The 17,789-nt window shown below is 39.0% G+C and overlaps 1 protein-coding gene across 1 annotated transcript in view; it reads left to right on the top strand.

Annotated features, from left to right (window-relative positions):
- DYNC2H1 (dynein cytoplasmic 2 heavy chain 1) overlaps window positions 1–17,789 on the top strand; it is a 317,720-nt gene that overhangs the window by 112,862 nt on the left and 187,069 nt on the right. The window contains 4 exon segments of the mRNA XM_035722795.1: window positions 4,091–4,232; window positions 4,816–4,925; window positions 10,931–11,029; window positions 12,407–12,530. Of these exon segments, the coding sequence (XP_035578688.1) occupies window positions 4,091–4,232; window positions 4,816–4,925; window positions 10,931–11,029; window positions 12,407–12,530 (475 nt within the window).

The following is a 17,789-nucleotide window of genomic DNA, read 5'->3' on the forward strand; positions in this document are numbered from 1 at the left end:
ATCTCCCTGCTGCGTGCCCCCGGCGTTTTCCAGTTTTCCAGATCACTGTTTCCACGCTGTCCGTCTCTGGGTTGTTTGCCTGCCTCCTCTCCAGCGGTAGGGCAGTGCCCTCCAGGCTCTAGCCCAGCCAAGCCCGCTGACCTTGAAAACTCCAGGCTTTAATCCTGGCTGGTTGCGAGAACTCAAGAAATTCAGCCCCTGTCGTTTTCCCAGACAGTAGCTTTGGGGAAACGTTCTCCTTGTGCGTTCCCCGGTGTGCCCCTGTCTCTCCCGCTTCTTTGCAACCAGGGCTCGCTGCCCTCTGCAGCCCCTGCAGTCCCTTTCTCCCCCAGACCACGTCTCCACACTTCACACCTTCTTCGATGTGGCTTCTTTTCCCCCTTTAGTTGTGGAGTGTGTTCTGTCAGTCTTCAGGGTGACTTCTGGGGTATTTAGGATGTTTTAATAGTTATCCAGCTGAGTTCGAGGGATGAAGTGAGCCTGAGGTCCTCGTACTCCACTGCTGTCTTTGATTGCTTCTTTATCCTTTCATCTTCTTTATCCATCTGTTGATGGACACTTGGGTTGCTCACATATCTTAGCTATTGTAAATAATACCGCAGTGAGCATAGGGATGCATTTATCTTTTGAATTAGTGTTTTCATTTTCAGGAGTGGGATTACTAGATTGTATGGTATTTCTCTTTTTAATTTTTTGAAGAACCTCTGTAAGGTTCCCCATAGTGTCTGCACCAATTCACATTCCTACCAGCAGTGCATGAGGGTTCCCTTTTCTTTATATCATCACCAACAGTTGTTATTTCTTGTCTTTTTGATGTTAGTCATTTTAAGTGATGTGAGGTTAGGTCTCATGTGCTTTTGATTTGTATTTCCCTGATGATGAGTGATGTTGAGCATCTTTTCATGTGTTTATTGGCCATCTGTGTGTCTTCTTTGGAAAAATGTCTGTTCAGGTCCTCTGCCCATTTTTAAATTGGATTATTGGGGGTTTTTAGTGTTGAGTTGTATGAATTCTTTAGGTATTTTGGTTACTAACCCCGTATTGGATACATCATTTGTAAATATCTTCTCCCATTCAGTAGTTTGCCTTTTTTGTTTTGTTGATAGTTTCCTTTGCTGTGTAAAAGCAGTTTAGTTTGATGTAGTCCCATTAGTTTGTGTTTGCTGTGGTTTCCCTCACCCGAGGAAAAATATCTAGAAAAATGTTGCTGTGGGCGACATCTCAGTGTTTAGTGCCTGTTTTCTTCTAGGAGTTTTATGCTTTTAGATCTTAAATGTGCTTTGAGTTTGTTTTTGTATATAGTATTAGGAAGTGGTCAAGTTTTATTCTTTTGCGTGTAGCTTTCCAGCTTCGCCAACACAATTTCTTGAAGAGACTGTCTTTTTCCAGTTGTATATTCTTGCCTCCTTTGTCATAAATTAATTGATGATATAAATATGGGTTTCTGGGCTCTGTCTTCTATTCCATTGATGTATTATTGTGCCAGTACCATACTGTTTTGATTACTATAGCTTAATGGTGTACAACAAAATCTGGGATTGTGATAGCCCTATTTCCCCCCCGCCCAAGATTATTTTGGCTATTGAAGGTCTTTTGTGGGTCCCTAGAAATTTTAGGATTATTTGTTCTAGTTCTCTGAAAGATGCTCTTGGTATTTTGATAGGGATTGCACTGAATCTGTAGATTGCTTTGGGTGGTATAGACATTTTAATATTAATTTTTCCAGTTCATGAGTATGGTGTATCTTTTCATTTGTTTGTATTGCTTTCAGTTTCTTTCATCAGTGCCTTACAGTTTTCAGAGTACAGGTCTTTCAATTCCTAGGTTAAATTTATTCCTAGATATTTTTTTTTAGTATAATTGTAAATGGGATTGTTTTCTTAATTTCTCTTTGTGTTACTTCATTATTAATACATAGAAATGCAATAGATTTCTGTATATTAATATTGTATCCTGCAACATTACTGAATTCATTTATCAGATCTAATAATTTTTTGGTGGAGCCTTTAGGGTTTTCTATGTATAGTATCAAGTTATCTGCAAATAGTGACAGTTTTACTTCTTAGCATCTTGGATGCCTTTCGTATTTTTTCTTGTCTCATTGCCATGGCTAGGACTTCCAGTACTATGTTGAATAAAAGTGGTGAAAGTGGGCATTCCTGATCCTAGATGAAAAGCTTTTATCACCATTGCGTATGATGTTAGCTGTGTGCTGTTCATATATGACTTTAATTATATTGAGGTATGTTCTCTCTAAACCCACTTTGTTGAGAGTTTTTATTATGAATGGGTGTTTTATTTTGTCAAATGGTTTTTCCATATCTCTTGAGATGATCATAGAGCTTTTACCCTTCTTATTAATGTGATATAGTACTTTGATTTTCAAATATTAAAGCACTCTTGCATTCCTGGAGTAAATCCCATTTGATTGTGGTGTTTGTTTTTTTTTTTTAATATACTGTTGAATTTGATTTGGTAATATTTTGTTGAGAACTTTTACATCTTTGTTCATCAAAAATATTGGCCTTTAGTTTTTTGGGTTTTTTTGGTAGTGTTTTTTCTGGTTTTGGTATCAGGGTAGTGCTGTAATGCTGGCCTCATAGAATGAATTTAGATGTTTTTCTTCCTCTTCTATTTTTTTGGAATACTTTGAGATGAGCAGGTATTTTTGTTTGTTTTTTCTTTAAAAAATTTTTTTTATTTGAGTACAGTTGACCCACCATTTTACATTAGTTTCAGGTGTACAACATAGTAACACAACAAGTCTATATGTTACACTGTGCTCACAAAGTGTAGCTGGCATCTGTCACCATCCAACATTATCACATTATCATTGTCTGTATTCCCTGTGCTGTGCCCTTTATTCCTGTGACTTACTCCTTCCTCAGCTGGAAGCCTGTGTCTCCTCCCCTTCACGCATTCGGTCCATCTCCTAAACCATCAGTTTGTTCTCTGTTTTTGTGGGTCTCATTGTGCCTTTTGTTTGTTTACTCATTCATTTTGTTTTTCAGATCTTCAGATAAGTGAAATCATATGGTATTTCTGTTACTGATTTATTTCACTTAGTGTAATATGAGAAGAATGGGTAATAACTCTTCTTTATATTATTTGGTAGGATTTACCTGTGAAGCCATACAGTCCTCGACTTTTGTTTATTGGGAGTTTCTTGATTGCTGATTGGATTTCACTACTAAAAACCTGTCTGTTCAGATTTCCTTATTTACCTGTCTTATCCATTTGCAAATATCCCTCATATTTGTCTTCTGTCTTTAATGCCAATTATTTTATTTTATTTTATTTTATTTTATTTTATTTATTTTATTTTATTTTATTTTTTTGCCTAAATTCTCCTAACTTGTTTCCATCCTATCTGACCCTTAAATTGGTCCACTCCTCATTTGTCAGCTGAATAATCTTTCTAAGCCCAGTCTCATTACATCCCTCCCTGCCCTGTTTAAACACTGAGTGGTTTGTTACCAGCACGGCTTACAACAGAAGCTCCGTTGCGTGCAGGGAAAACCATTCACAGCCTTCCTCCTGCACACCGCCTCTGCCTCTCCCTTTTCATTACTTCTGGGTTTCTACTCTTTCTGCAGCCACACTACTCTTTTAACTGCTGAGTCTCCATGCTTGCTTACGATTTTGCTTTGTACCTTTGCTCACACTCTCTGTACTTAATAGTTTACAAAGTGATGCTAATTCATAGTATTTAACTATCATTGGGATAAAAGTTCTGCTTCGTTAGGAATGTTTAATGACAAAATATGTTCATCTTTACAAATAATAGTGGTATTTCATACATTTTTATACATTCATACATTTCATACATTTAATTCAATGACAAAATATGTTCATCTTTACAAATAATAGTGGTATTGCACACATTTTTAAAAATTTCAGCAGGGTCTGAGAAATCTTGTTGATATTTTTACATTTTCACAATTGTATTCAGGACAGGGTTTATAACTTTAAACCGATACATGATTTTTTTTCTACAGTCAAAACTCTAGTTTATAAAGCTGTTGTATTTTTCACATTTAGAACATATCTGTACCCTCCTCCCTCACCTGCTTTCTCTCTTCTTGTCCAGGTTGCAGAGATAACAGAGGAATTAGCTTCTCTTCCTAAGAGAGCTCAGCTTGCTGCTGCATTTATTACATATCTTTCTGCTGCTCCTGAAGGTCTGAGAAAAACCTGTTTGGAAGAATGGACCAAATCAGCTTGTCTTGAAAGTTTGTATTTAGTCATTCACGTTTTGAAATTTCAGTATCCTAAAAATGCCTCTTTTAATTCTTGCCATTTTACTTTTTCTAAATGAGAAAAATTTTCTGTAAGCTAAAAGAAACCAAATCTACTTTAGATTTGCTCAATTCTGTAATTGTTTTCTGAATTGTTTTGTTGCAGTGATTCTTCTATTCCTAAAATCACTCTGTGAAACTGAGACCACGGAGTATTTTTGATAATGGATGAATGCAGTTAAATATTTTAATACATTGATTTTTACAGTAATTTTATATCATAAAATAAGATGTAAGAACTCCAAAATTCCTTGTGAATTTTGTGGCTTTTTCAAGTTATTATAGTTGTGAAATATGTATTAAATATACAAGAAATATAATTTCACTGAGTTCCATTCCTTTGCACTTTTTATTTTAAACTTTTCTCCCCCTTCTCGTGCTAAAGGGGGAAGAACGGATTGAATATTAAGAATGGTCATGGGACTATTGTTTGAGTATATTTTAAATAGTTTTGTTCCCTTCCCTTTGTCAAGTGCACGATCACTGTAGTGAAATATTAATATCTTAAACTTTTCAGAATTTGATCTAAGGAGATTTCTTTGTACTGAAAGTGAGCAGTTAATTTGGAAAAGTGAAGGCCTACCATCCGATGACCTTTCCATAGAAAACGCTCTTGTTATCTTGCAGGTAATTAATCAGTTTTAATTTCTCATTGGAAGTATTCTTGTGGAAGCTTGTCCCAGGAAGCACCTTTCTCAAATTCTTAGGCTTTCACAGTTACTCTTTTCATTACATGAAAGTGAAGATATTTTGGGAATGAAAATCCATTTGTGATTCAGTTGGTGAATCTACAATTTTCATTATAATTTTTTTACCTTAATATAAAAGCGTAAACTAAAGTGACATTATTTTGATGACAAAAAATTCTAAATTGAACTCCCTAATAGTAATGGAGATATTTTAGTGATACCTGATTTACCTGGTTATATAGTTTCTGCATCTACAGTATATGATATTATCATCTTTTTTTAAATTTTTTTAACAAAACAAAAGTTCTACAAAGTGAAGATAAGTTTTGGTTTGTAGGTTAGGGATAACGACATGCATTTTTTTGAAAATTTTTCTTTCCCATAATGTATATTTCTCCAAAGTCATTGTTTAAATGTGAAACTGTTACAGCGTGTTAGCAGTGATGAATATGAAAATCAAATTGTGACTCAGGTATACAAACCGTGATAATTCTTCTAGTGAAGTATGATTTTTACCTTTAGCTTGGTGAACCGTTATGGATGTAACAGATAATGGGAAGGCAGCTCTTCCCTGTGCTGATAGGGTTTTCCTGTTGGCTCTGCCTCGGTGGCTTGTGCTCCATACACCAGTTTCCTCTTTGCTCCCCACAGCCCCTTTCTCTGCCCGCACACTGTCTCCTCCTTCAGTGACTCCACAGCTCCAACAGAAGCGTGAACGTTGAATGCTCCTTTTTAGGTAACACGAGCCATAGTACGACAAGATTTGTATTGTGGGCCCTGCATTCCTGGATAAAATGGGTTTCTTTGATGAGGCCTACCAGTCGGCTGACATGCTTTGGCTCGTTACATTGCTGCCTCCCCAGCAGAGGAGCTGCCGACCAAAGAACAAGCAGCCTTGACTGCTTAAAACTTGATTTGGCTTGTTCTCTTTTAAAGCATTTCCATCATTACTTTTCACAGTAGAATCACAAATCTGGAACTCTAAATGTGTAGGTAAATAAGTTCATTACATTATATACAAAAGTATGGCTTTTTATCCTATTTGTTATTCTTTCCCCAAAGTTTCATACTCACCTCCTCTTCCTTTTTTAGCAAATCCAAGAAAACAGTCATTTGCAGATTTAAAAACACACAGTTTAAGTAGCGTTCTTTTTTTATTCCATGAGAAGTCAGGGGGGTGAGCTTTTAGAAAAAATGTATTTATCACAGTATTTTTTTTCCTGATGATACTAATTGAAAATGTTTACTTTTGTGTTCTGAATTATCTTTCGTGATGAATGTAGTTCATGAAATTGTTTCTGAAATTAATTTTAATAAGCTTAAATTTACTTTGTATTTAATATTGCCATGTTTATTATAGATATTTATATGACAAAACAAAAACCATTTGGAAAAATTTGTTAGGGTAATTAGTTATTTTGTTGGGATAAATTTGCCACTAAAGTTAACCCTGTCTCAGTTGTCAAGTATTCTAGATTTAGAGTAAGCTCTTGCACGTAAGGCTGTGATTGGATAGCCCATGTCTATAAAAACCTTCTCCAGTGATGTATGTGAAATTAGATTTCTAAATAGATACAAATTGGGTTTCTGGGAAGTCTTCCCTGAGAAAAAAATGACTAGGCATAATGAGTAAAATGTAATTTTGATTGAGAGATATAGCTCATCTCATTAACCCCGCTAGAGTTTTCCTGAGGTTCTCCCTCTCCCTGGAGCCTTTCCCACATTCAAGGTCTGTAGTTGCTGTCTCCTTTAGTGGTCCTAAGTAAAGCCTTTTTGTCCATTATTATTCCTTTGTTTGTCTTAAAAGATGCTTGAACTTCTCGTATCTGTGTTAAACTAACTGTTGAAATGCAGTGTTGTCTGGAAGAGGAAATAGTCAACTAATCTACCAATGACCTCGTAACAGGAGTTAGTTTAACTACATCAGTAAGAGGTTCCTGTGATCTCTGTCCTTGTGGGTTGGGAAGAAGGTGGCCACTGGGGACCCTGTGTCCTGGATTGCTTGTCCTGTGATTTACACCTGTGGTCCTGATGGAATTATTGTTAGCTTTCCTTTTACTCTCCAAGGTGTCCTGGCCTGGGTAATAATTTCTGTGTTCTTTCTTATATTGAGGGTGGGACCCAGTGGTAATGCAGAGCTATAAGGCTGTTAGAAACCAGGGGGAAGGTGTGAGTGAAAAGTATCCAAAAAGGAGATGGGAAAGGTGATTAATTTAAATTTTACAGCATTGTAAATTTTTCTTGGTTTAAATTTCACAAATTTTTTCTTGTGAAGACATGTATTGAATGTTTTTTATTGTTTGTAGACAATTCAGTGTCAAATTAGATTTTTTTTAAACCACACAGAATTCCTGAGATTATTTTTCTTCCTGACATTCAGTGTGTGTTGAGGAGATGCAAATTAATTGGATCTTAATGTAAATAGCACAAAATTTTAAAGGTAAATCACGTAGGGAAAGTTCTGTTTTCAGATAAACCCCAAATAAATAATAGTAACACTGAAGCAGTCACACCATGTTGTCCATATGTTACTATCTGAGAATTCGTACAGGTGAAGCACTTAAATAACTCACTGAATTTTCCGGTCAACCTGTCTAGTCCATGTGTTACCCTTTTAATGGGTAAGGACATTGCAGCACGGAAGGGTGAAGTCACTTGTCTCCGTCTCTAAATTAATCATTGTTTATTTTTGTTTAGTCCAGGATCTTTTACTGGCCAAGCATAGTACATTTAAGAAGGAAAGAAAGGAACTTGTGCTTTTAAATATAACTAAGATGTGAAAACACTGAGATCAGCTCTAGGATTCAAATGATGTCACGAGGATGTTGTTTTCTCAACCCATCTTAAGAGAGAGATTTGTCCGGTTCCGTCCACCCTGTGTTAAGGATGGACATTGGTGGCTCCGGGCTTACTGTCACCAGAGTTCATGCTCAAAGACTAGAGATGTGTCTGCACACCCCTCTGCCCCAACAGCATTTGTGCCATTTCCCCAGAGGATTCTGATTACTTAGCTTGGGTCACGTGCTCGTCCGTTTGGGCAGTGCTCGATGACTGATGGTCCCGTCAGAGACGCATGGAGTGGGCGTGCAGGGTGGGCAAGGGCAGCTTTCTACCCTGAGAATCTTTTCTCAGCCTCCCCTCCTCCCTGTGACTCGCTTTCCCTTACTCCTAACCCGAGGAGACGTCAGTCCTGGCCCAGGAGTGGAGGCCGCATATCGTGGAGTCCCTGTATGTCTCTAATTTTACATGCAGCTGGTTACTCAACTAGTCTTATTACATCTCTGTCCCGGAAGTGTCACGGATTTCTCCTGCTCTAAGCACGTCCGCTGCGAGTGGATCCATTTCGGCTGAGTGACGCACCTGGATGAACACAGTATCACACTGTTGGTCCCTTGCCGCCAGTATCACTGCCTTCACTGCCATAGGAGTGCTCTTTCCACCTTATTAACCTGATCAAGACGGTCCTTTGATCAGTAGATTTCAGTGACTTTCCATTGCTTGAAGTATAAGCATGGCCTTATTAAGCACGGCATAAAAAGAGCTGAAGGACCTTGACTGCTCTTGCCGTACCCTCTGCGTCATTCCTGCCGGTACTTTCTCACTCCAGGTTGGCCGAGCTTCGCTAGTTTTCCAAATTGTGCTGGGCTTTTTATCCCTCTGTCTTTCATGCTCTTGTCTTGGCTTGACATGCTTTTTCCACGTCTTTTCCAGGCTAAGTCCAATTTATCTTTCCTCACTTAATTTGACTTGAAGTGCTTTCTAGCGGCTTGCCCCTAACTCCACCTGTGCTCCACCCATAGACTCTTGCGTGCTCTTTGTAGAGTTGTCAGTTTTTGCTTCTTTCGTGGGTGTGAACCCTTTGAGGGTAAGCGTATGTGTCATTAATTTCTGTATCCCTCATACTGTCTTACTTAGTCGTTGTTCCACGTATGGTAGGTGAATGAACTCAAGAATGAATGAAAGCTCAATATTTTTGGATCTATTATAATATGTTACAAGTAGAATTTAACTTCATTTAATCATGGATCACAGACTTAAAATATACCTCAGAAATTTTGTCTAAATCTCTATGGAGGAGTATAAATAATGTGAAATCAAACTTGTTAGTACTCTTGGAAATTCTAAAGCATATTTTTGGTCCTACTGAAATATATTATCTTTCTTTCTTCTTTTTTTTAACTGCATCAGATCATTGGTTTGAAATTATGGGCAAGAACTTTTTTTAAAATTTAAAGTAATTGTTTTTGTGGTTGGGCAAAATCGTGTAGTCTTGTGAAATGTTTGCTCCTGAATACTAGCATAAAATTAGGTCTCAAACATAGGTGTAGTACATAGGAAGTACGTACAAGGCTACTTACTGACCACCTTATTTAGTAGGAGAGGCATGTTTTATTATTGTTTTATCATCATTGTTATTGTTTATGATGGAGCAGTAAGTGAAAATAGCTGGAAAGAGATGCCGGGTGAGGATCCTACTGCATTGTGCCACCGTGGGAGCTATAGTGGATGTGAACAGTCCATTCCAGGTGCAAGCAAAAAGGGGGTGTGTGGTTCGGAGGGAATTTTAAAACAATAATAAAGCTGGTTTACAGTCAGTCAACTCTTTATTACCACCAGCTGTGGGTACTTTTAAACAACGTTGCTGACAAAATGCTCTCTGTCCCTAGGGCAGATGGCCCCCACCGTCTGCCTCCTTGGTGTGTCCTTGAAATAGCCTCTGTGCTCCTATTAGACGCTCCTTGGGGCTAAGTCTTCATGTCACGGGCACTTCCGTGTGTTTTCTTATCCCTGTTGCACAACCGTATCACATTTTTTCTAGTAAGTGTCAACATTTAAGAAAAATTAGGCCAGTTATTATTTAATTCTGACTTACTGGGTAACAATTCTTGTAATATTAGACTTTTAAGTTTACCAAATATATTTACTTATATATTTACATATATTTTTTCTTATATATTTTATTAGTATTAGTATTCTTTTTTTTCTATTTATTTACCTTTTTTTATTATGTTATGTTAACACCATACATTACATCATTAGTTTTGGATGTAGTGTTCCATGATTCATTGTTTGCTTATAACACCCAGTGCTCCACGCAGAACGTGCCCTCTTTAACACCCATCACCAGGCTAACCCATCCCCCCACCCCCCTCCCCTCTAGAACCCTCAGTTTGTTTCTCAGAGTCCATTGTCTCTCATGGTTCGTCTCCCCCTCCAATTTCACCCCCTTCATTCTTCCCTTCCTGCTATCTTCTATATTTTTATTAATCGTATCTTTATAATTGGCTTCCTTTCACCTGCTAAGTGACATTGTGTGTTTAGTGCATTTTCACTGGTTTCTAACTCGCTATTTGTTTCAGTGTATCCTGTAATGAATTTAGTTCCTAATTCATTAGATCTTAATCTATAAGCTATTTCTTTTCTAGGGTGCTCCTTTTATAATATTAGCTATATACTGCTTTATAAGAATTAATGTCTGAAACAGATACATTGATAATTATTTGAACAGTGCTTTTATGATGAGTTCATACTTCTCTTCTAAGGTCTTTATGGTTTATTCAACCAAAGAATATATAAAGTTTAGAATAATTTGTGTCTTTTAAAAGCCAGAAGACAGGTGTGAACGATGTCAGATTGGGACTGGAGCATTTGCTCACTGTAGTGTTAATATACATTCTCTGAGTTACCATGTAGCAAGGGGGACTATCCTCACTTTACTGTGGTTGAATTTAATTTTCTAATATGAATTTCTGATAGCTATGAAATGGATTGATGTAGCCTCTGGGTGCAGTTAAAAACTGCACCTTTACTCCCTCCTTATGGTTGTGTGTTTATGTTCTCCAAAGCCTGAGAGAAAACTCACTCAGTACCTGATTTCATCTTTTTTTAGGAAATTATTTCCATTTGATGGAAGCTTATAATTTTTTTCTTTTTTGGAACTAGAGTCAAGTATGCCCATTCCTTATAGACCCTTCTTCTCAAGCTACAGAGTGGTTAAAGACACATTTGAAAGACTCACGTTTGGAAGTTATTAACCAGCAGGTTTGTATGACTTATCATTGAGATACCAACTGGTAGTAGCGTGGTAGGGTGGACACTATTCTGGGTCTGTATTCAGAAGGCACAAACTCAGTCCTGTGACTTACCTGGCATGGGACCCGGGGAAGGAATTGTAACTTTTAGCTTTACTACAAAAGGGATGAGAATATTTATTTGATTGCTCATGTGTGCTATAGGCATTAATCTAAGCCCTGGGAATTCACTAGCGAGTAAAGTAGTCACACTTCCTGTCCTATGGTGATGCCGGTCCAGTCGGTTGGAGAGACAATTAAATAAGCATTTATACTACATTATGATTAAAGACGTAAGTATAGGATCCTAGAGAAGTAAGAGTTCCCGACTCTGCTCAGAGACAGCCTCCCAGACTTGCAGCATATATGGTCATTCCCTGTCCCTGCATCTCACCAACGAGCATCTCTTATGTGTCCCAACATTAGACATGTTGGTTTGCAAAATGTAATCGTTGTCTTCTGGGGTAGTGACCTCTCACTGCCATATTTATCTTGCTAAGAAAATTCTTTGGGATCAGCTTTTTTTGTTTGTTTGTTGTTTTCCTTTGAGGAAGGCCTAGTGTATTTTGTATTTTGTATTCATTTTCATAGATATTCTTCTGGTGCTTGAATAATTACCTCTTTCAAACATATTTCATTTATAAAATAGGGGTATTTACTTCATTTGTGTGTTAAGAATAACTATAAATTAGATAATACATAAAATACTTTAATGCCATTTATGGTTTACAGGTTGAGATTTTAATAATTATTATTCCAAATATTTAATTTTTGTAACCATAGTTGGAGGCTTGAAGCGATGTTTAAAACCTTTTTGCTAGCTAGAAAGTCTTAAAATTCTTGCCCAGTTACAGAATTTTGTCCAGAGGTTTTTCCCACAGTGGTTAGACCTATCACATTTCACACCAAGGAAAGTTGGCTAGAATTCATCCTTTGTCTTTCTTCTTCTGTTCAGCATTTGATTTTGAACATAACCAAAATAGTTCTTATTAATACTTGAGTAACTTATATAAAGAATTTGAAAATTTGTTTCCGCATCAAGTAGAAATTTGAAATCATAGTAAAGGATTGAAAAAAGCTTTTTTATTGTTGTAAAAATCTTTATTTTTTGTATTTCTATTTAAATTATTTATGAAATCTATTTGATAATTTATTCAACTAAAATGATTCATCAGCAAGTACTTATAACTAGAAAAGCAATCATGAGTAATTTGAATTATTAACATGCATATTAAATTTTAAAATATTCATATTATTCCTATTAATAGGTTCCTTCATTTTCTGTAAGGACCTTTGTAGATACTAAGGTAATAAAGGAATTAATGTGTATTCTTTTTTATTTTCTCAGGATAGTAACTTTATTACAGCTCTTGAGTTGGCAGTACGTTTTGGGAAAACCCTTATTATACAAGAGATGGATGGTGTAGAACCTGTTCTTTATCCATTATTGAGACGAGATTTGGTTGCTCAAGGTAAATATTTGACGTTTTCCAGAGAGTAACTGTTTTTAAAATTTCCAAAGTAATTAACTTCATAACTAACTTTGACCCTTTTGGTCTTGCCACTGAATCTGATTTTTCTCGTTGAATGTTGGGAATGCCATCATGGTCTAACAGGAACAGTCGACAAGCTCTTGCCTTTACAGAGGCGGCCTTGCATCAGGTTCTCCAGCACTGCTCCCAGGGACAGTATGTGACCAGAAGACACAGGACTTGAAACAGTCTCACTGGTGGCTAAGATGTTTCGCAGGGACAAGATAGAAAGTCAAGTCAGCAAAGAGAAAAAGCGTGTAGCGTGAAGTCAGGAGTCAAGAAACAAGGTGTAAGCTTCTGAGCCTCTTCCATTGGAGTCCCACCGGATGTGCTTCTTCTCCCAGGACCAGCTTGTGACAACACCTGTGAAATGTCATGTCCCAGGGAAGCTTATTAGACTCTCCGTCACACACTGTTTACTGGGGGCTGTGCTTACATTAGCACATTCCGCCTAGCATGAGACAGGATTCCAGACTCCTCACACAAAAGCAGGTGTTCTGCATAAGCCACATTATTTGTACAAACAGTTTACGCACAGTGAGCACTTTTACATGAGAACCCAGCCCACATCCAAATTTCCAGAAGCCTATTATGGGCCTGTCTCACAAGCAGGCCTTTCTAAGGATAGAGTCTCAGGACTGCTGTGTTTCCTCTTTCCTGCACAGCTACCTAACCCAGCCTTTGGTGATTAGAACGTAATGCTTTTCATCTCAAGACCATGTCATGCAAAGTGTGTACAAAGACATGTACACGCATGTATTTACACCATGCATGGTGCTAGCACCACAAGATTATGCTAACTCTGCAAGCTTGAAATAGAAATTGGAGTTATTGGGGCAAATCAGAAGCAGAGCAAAAAATGCATTCATGGATCGCTTGTTAACTCACAGGTGAGCACGTGTGGCCTGGCAGTGGCTGATGTGTTGTGAAGAGACCTCTAGTAGTGGGACTTTTGCCTTTGCAACCTGGAGCTACCTTCCAGACTGCATTCTCTGCTCTCAGTCATTCTGTTCCTTACCGGTACTAACTCAGATCTGTGGAGCTAGCTCTTGCTATCTTTTTTTTCCCTTTTAATTTTTTATTTAAACTCTAATTAGTTAATATACAAGGCAATACTGGTTTCTGAGGTAGAATTCAGTGATTCCTCACTTACATACAACACCCAGTGCTCATCACAACAACTGCCTCCTTGATGCCCACCCCCTGTCTAGCCCATCCCCCGCCCACTGCCCTCTATCAACCCTCGGTTTGTTCTCAGTCGTTAAGAGGGTCTTACTGTTTATTTCCCTATCCCCTTCCTCCCCTCCCCATATGTTCACCTGGTTTGTTTCTTAAATTCTATGTATGAGTGAAAACAGATGATATTTGTTTTTCTCTAACAGACTTATTTCGCTCAGCATAACACCCTCCAGTTCCATCCACGTCGTTGCAAATGGCAAGATCTCATTCCTTTTGATGGCTGCATAATGTTCCATTGTGTATATATACCACATCTTCTTTATCCATTCATCTGTCGATGGGCATCTTGGCTCTTTCCACAGTTTGGCTATTGTGGACATTGCTGCTATAAACATCGGGGTGCACGGACCCCTTCGGATCCCTACATTTGTATCTTTGGGGTAAATACCCAGTAGTGCAATTGCTGGGTCGTATGGTAGCTCTATTTTCAACTTCTTGAGGAACCTCCATACTGTGTTCCAGAGTGGCTGCACCAGCTTGCATTCCCACCAACAGTGTAGGAGGGTTCCCCTTTCTCCACATCCCCGCCAGCATCTGTCGTTTCCTGACCTGTTAATTTTAGCCATTCTGATGGGTGTGAGGTGGTATCTCATGGAGGTTTTGATTTGGATTTCCCTGATGCCGAGCAATGTTGAGCATCTTTTCATGTGTCTGTTGGCCATTTGTATGTTTTTGGGAAATGTCTGATCATGTCTTCTGCCTATTTCTTAACTGGATTATTTGTTTTTGGGGGCTGTGCTCTCTCACAGGGGAGGTGGAAATGAAGCTTGAGGGCCATCTGGATTTGACTTCCTTCAGTCTATATTTGGCCCTTGATGGCTCATTAAATACGAGTCCCTATCAGTTGTGATTGGTGTCAGGTTTTAGCAGTATCTTTGGCAGTAATTAGTGGCCATCTGTCTGAGAATGGGTGTTGACAAGGTAAGGTCCCTTGAAGTTGGATCTGGTGCCAAGTTATATATTTCACATCCTGATTGGTTCACATTATGAACCACTATTCCAGATGGTTGTGTAGGGCTGTTTGGGTTAATTTGTTTATTTCAGAATTAGGAAAAGAGCGTCAATCTCTGCCCTTACCTTATTTTTCCTCCCTACCCCCCAGGGTTGGACATATCTGTATCACAGTAGTGGAAGTTCTTTGCCATCTTTGAGTATACTTCTGATTGTCCTTTTCCAGAGTGTTGAGTTGCTCATGAATTGCCATTTTGTCATCATGCATTTCCTTTGGGGACAAAGGATGGTCATCCTAGAACCACGTCAGACAGAGTCTGTGTCCAGTCTCATTTACATCCCCGTGTCCCTAATCTGAGCAATATGAACTGCCTTTCTTCATACTGAGGTCAAAGTCGGCACAAATAACAGGGTTAGAATAGACTTTTCCTCCTCACATTTATGCTGTTCAACAATCGCCTCACATGTGTCCTGATCGAAAGGAATGGCAAGGCACAGTTCTTTTTCAAGTTCTCGTTGTTGTTTTACTTCCTGATTCATGTGTGCTAGTCACTCAGCCATGCAGAAGGTCGATGTGGTGTTGGTACGTAATTGAAGATGCGGGATCAGCTAGCTACTTAGAAGTCGTCTAGGGAGAGGCTCGTGTAGTTGGCAAATAGTTCAAGTTTCACTAACAGTGTCGTTAATCATTCCAATCCTTTATGGTTATTTCATTTCCACGTTGGGCTTGAGTATGGATCAGCGATTAGAGTAGAGATGATGGCTGAACATTGTGGTTGGCTTTTTAGTCCAGATGCTTCCTTTTAGTCATGGTTGCTTCATCCGGGCTTATGTATGTGCGACATAGAGATTAAGTTTGTGATTCATTGTTGTATGTCTTTCTAATGGGTTGTTCTCCATATAGGTATGTCTGTGGAGCCAAGTTGGATCTGGATGGTCCCATGGCCTGAATACAGCCATTCCAGTGTTTCTCTAACAGGAGTGATTTTGTCCCCCTGGGGTTATCACAGTTGGGAGGTCTATGCCAGGGCCACCCTAAAATGCACAGGGCATCTCCTCACAAGAAATAATTTTCCAGCACAAGTTGCCAGTAGTGCTGAGGTCAGGCTCCTCTAGTTCCAACCTATCAATCCCTGTACTGATCTGTTTCAGTAAGCCTCTCTGTGACATGCTCTGTTGCCGGAAACACTACCCGAGGTCAGCTCATTGTACGGAATACTCAATGCTATGGATTGCCAGAAATTTTACCTATGGATAGTGGATGGCTGTAGCATTCCTTAGGATTTTGGTACCTGCGATTATTTGCAGACATCAGTAATTCTGTGCACCTGGAGAGTAGAGGGGTCACAGGCAATGATTGAGTTATAATTGCTTGGATTCCTTCCAAGGTTGCCCTTTGCAACCTTGCAAGAGTTGCCATTCAAACCTGGGCACACGTTTGTTGACCAGATGAATAGGCAATAGTAAAAATTCCAGGTATGGAATATGCTGCTTCTGATGGGCCAAGAAGGTAATCATTACTCTTTCTGGTTGTGTACAGTGACTGTAAAGACAGCAGTTTATTCTTAATGGGCTGTGTGTGCTGTCTCCTTGGGCAGTGTCAGTTTGGTTATTTGGTTGGTAGGGTTTTGTATTTGTCCTCACTTAGATCCTATTCGTCTTTAGCTAGTCAGCCTGGAATGGTATTCAATAGAGTGTGAGCAGTTTTGTCAGGAGAGACCATTACCAAAATGTTATCCATGTAATGGAATGTTTGGACCTAGGTGGCAGTTCACATGGTACTTGGATTTATCTAGAGCAGATGATAATATAGTTCCAAAGAGTTTGGACCTGGAAACAGATACAATGTCTGTATCTATTATAAACATTGACCAAACCAAACCGAACCCAATTCTCAAACCTGATCCAGGTTCAGAACCAAGATAATAAACATGTCAGTTCGGACTTTCGCTGGAAAGAGAGCAGGAGACCAAATCTTGTACTTGTATCCAATCATTGTGTCTCTGGGGTTCCCAAAAGTACACTGACAGTTTGGTGTCCCAAAGAGAAAATGGTCAAAATGAACTTCTCCATGAACTCTGTAGGTTAAGTCCGGTGTAAATCGAGGCCTGATGCCATTTGGACCATGTAGGCCTTCATAGTTCCTTGTCTGATCGTTTCTAACGGTAAGACGTCGGATTAAGTCCAAGGGTCCTGTTTAGACAATGAACGATTTACTTTGAAATTTTTTAAAATTATAGGTCAAAATAAAACATGCACAGTTTACAAAACCAAGTAGTGCAGAGGGCAGTAGTGTTCTGTTCCTCCCTCCTCCTGACTAGTCCTGTTCACCCGAGAAAACCAGGTATTTTTCAGTTGTAAGATTTTATTGAAGTATGTGTGTGTGCAGTTTATGAGTTTTTACAAACAATACACCTGTGTAGGTACCAGGTCAAGATCTAGAACTTGATGTGCACTCCAGAAGCCCCTGTTTACCACGCTCCCCCATAGGGGTAACCGTGTTTCCAACTTACAACACCATAGATAGGTTTTGCTTGTATTGTCTGTTGCGTAAATGCGAAACGGAAGAGGTGCCTGAGTCCTGTGGGCTGGACTGGCTCCCACAGCCTGGCTTCGGTGTTCCCCTGTTGAACGTGAGTCATTTCTCAGCACCAGCACCCCAAAGGCTGCGCCGTGGCCGTACTCGAGTCGCAGCCCCAAACAAGAGTGCATCCCGTATCACATTAGCATTCCAGCTAATTGGAGTGACTGCTGCTTTAGTTTTTTTTTTAAATCAATTATGTAGTTCTCCTCCCCTTCTTTCCCCTCCTAGATAAACATTATTAGGGTACCAGTCACAGGATTGTCTGTACCCATTCCCCAGCAAAACCACAGTGTCCTTGAACCATTTTCCCATCACCTGCCCTTAGCCCTGTCTTGTGATAAGCCCCGGTGTCTCTGTACCGTCTTCCTGTGACCATGCAGAGTCTCGGGAAGATCTGTCATTGAGAACTGCCAGCCAGCAGCATT

This window comes from Zalophus californianus, chromosome 11, assembly GCF_009762305.2.
Source record: "Zalophus californianus isolate mZalCal1 chromosome 11, mZalCal1.pri.v2, whole genome shotgun sequence".
NCBI classification, from domain to species: Eukaryota; Metazoa; Chordata; class Mammalia; order Carnivora; family Otariidae; genus Zalophus; species Zalophus californianus.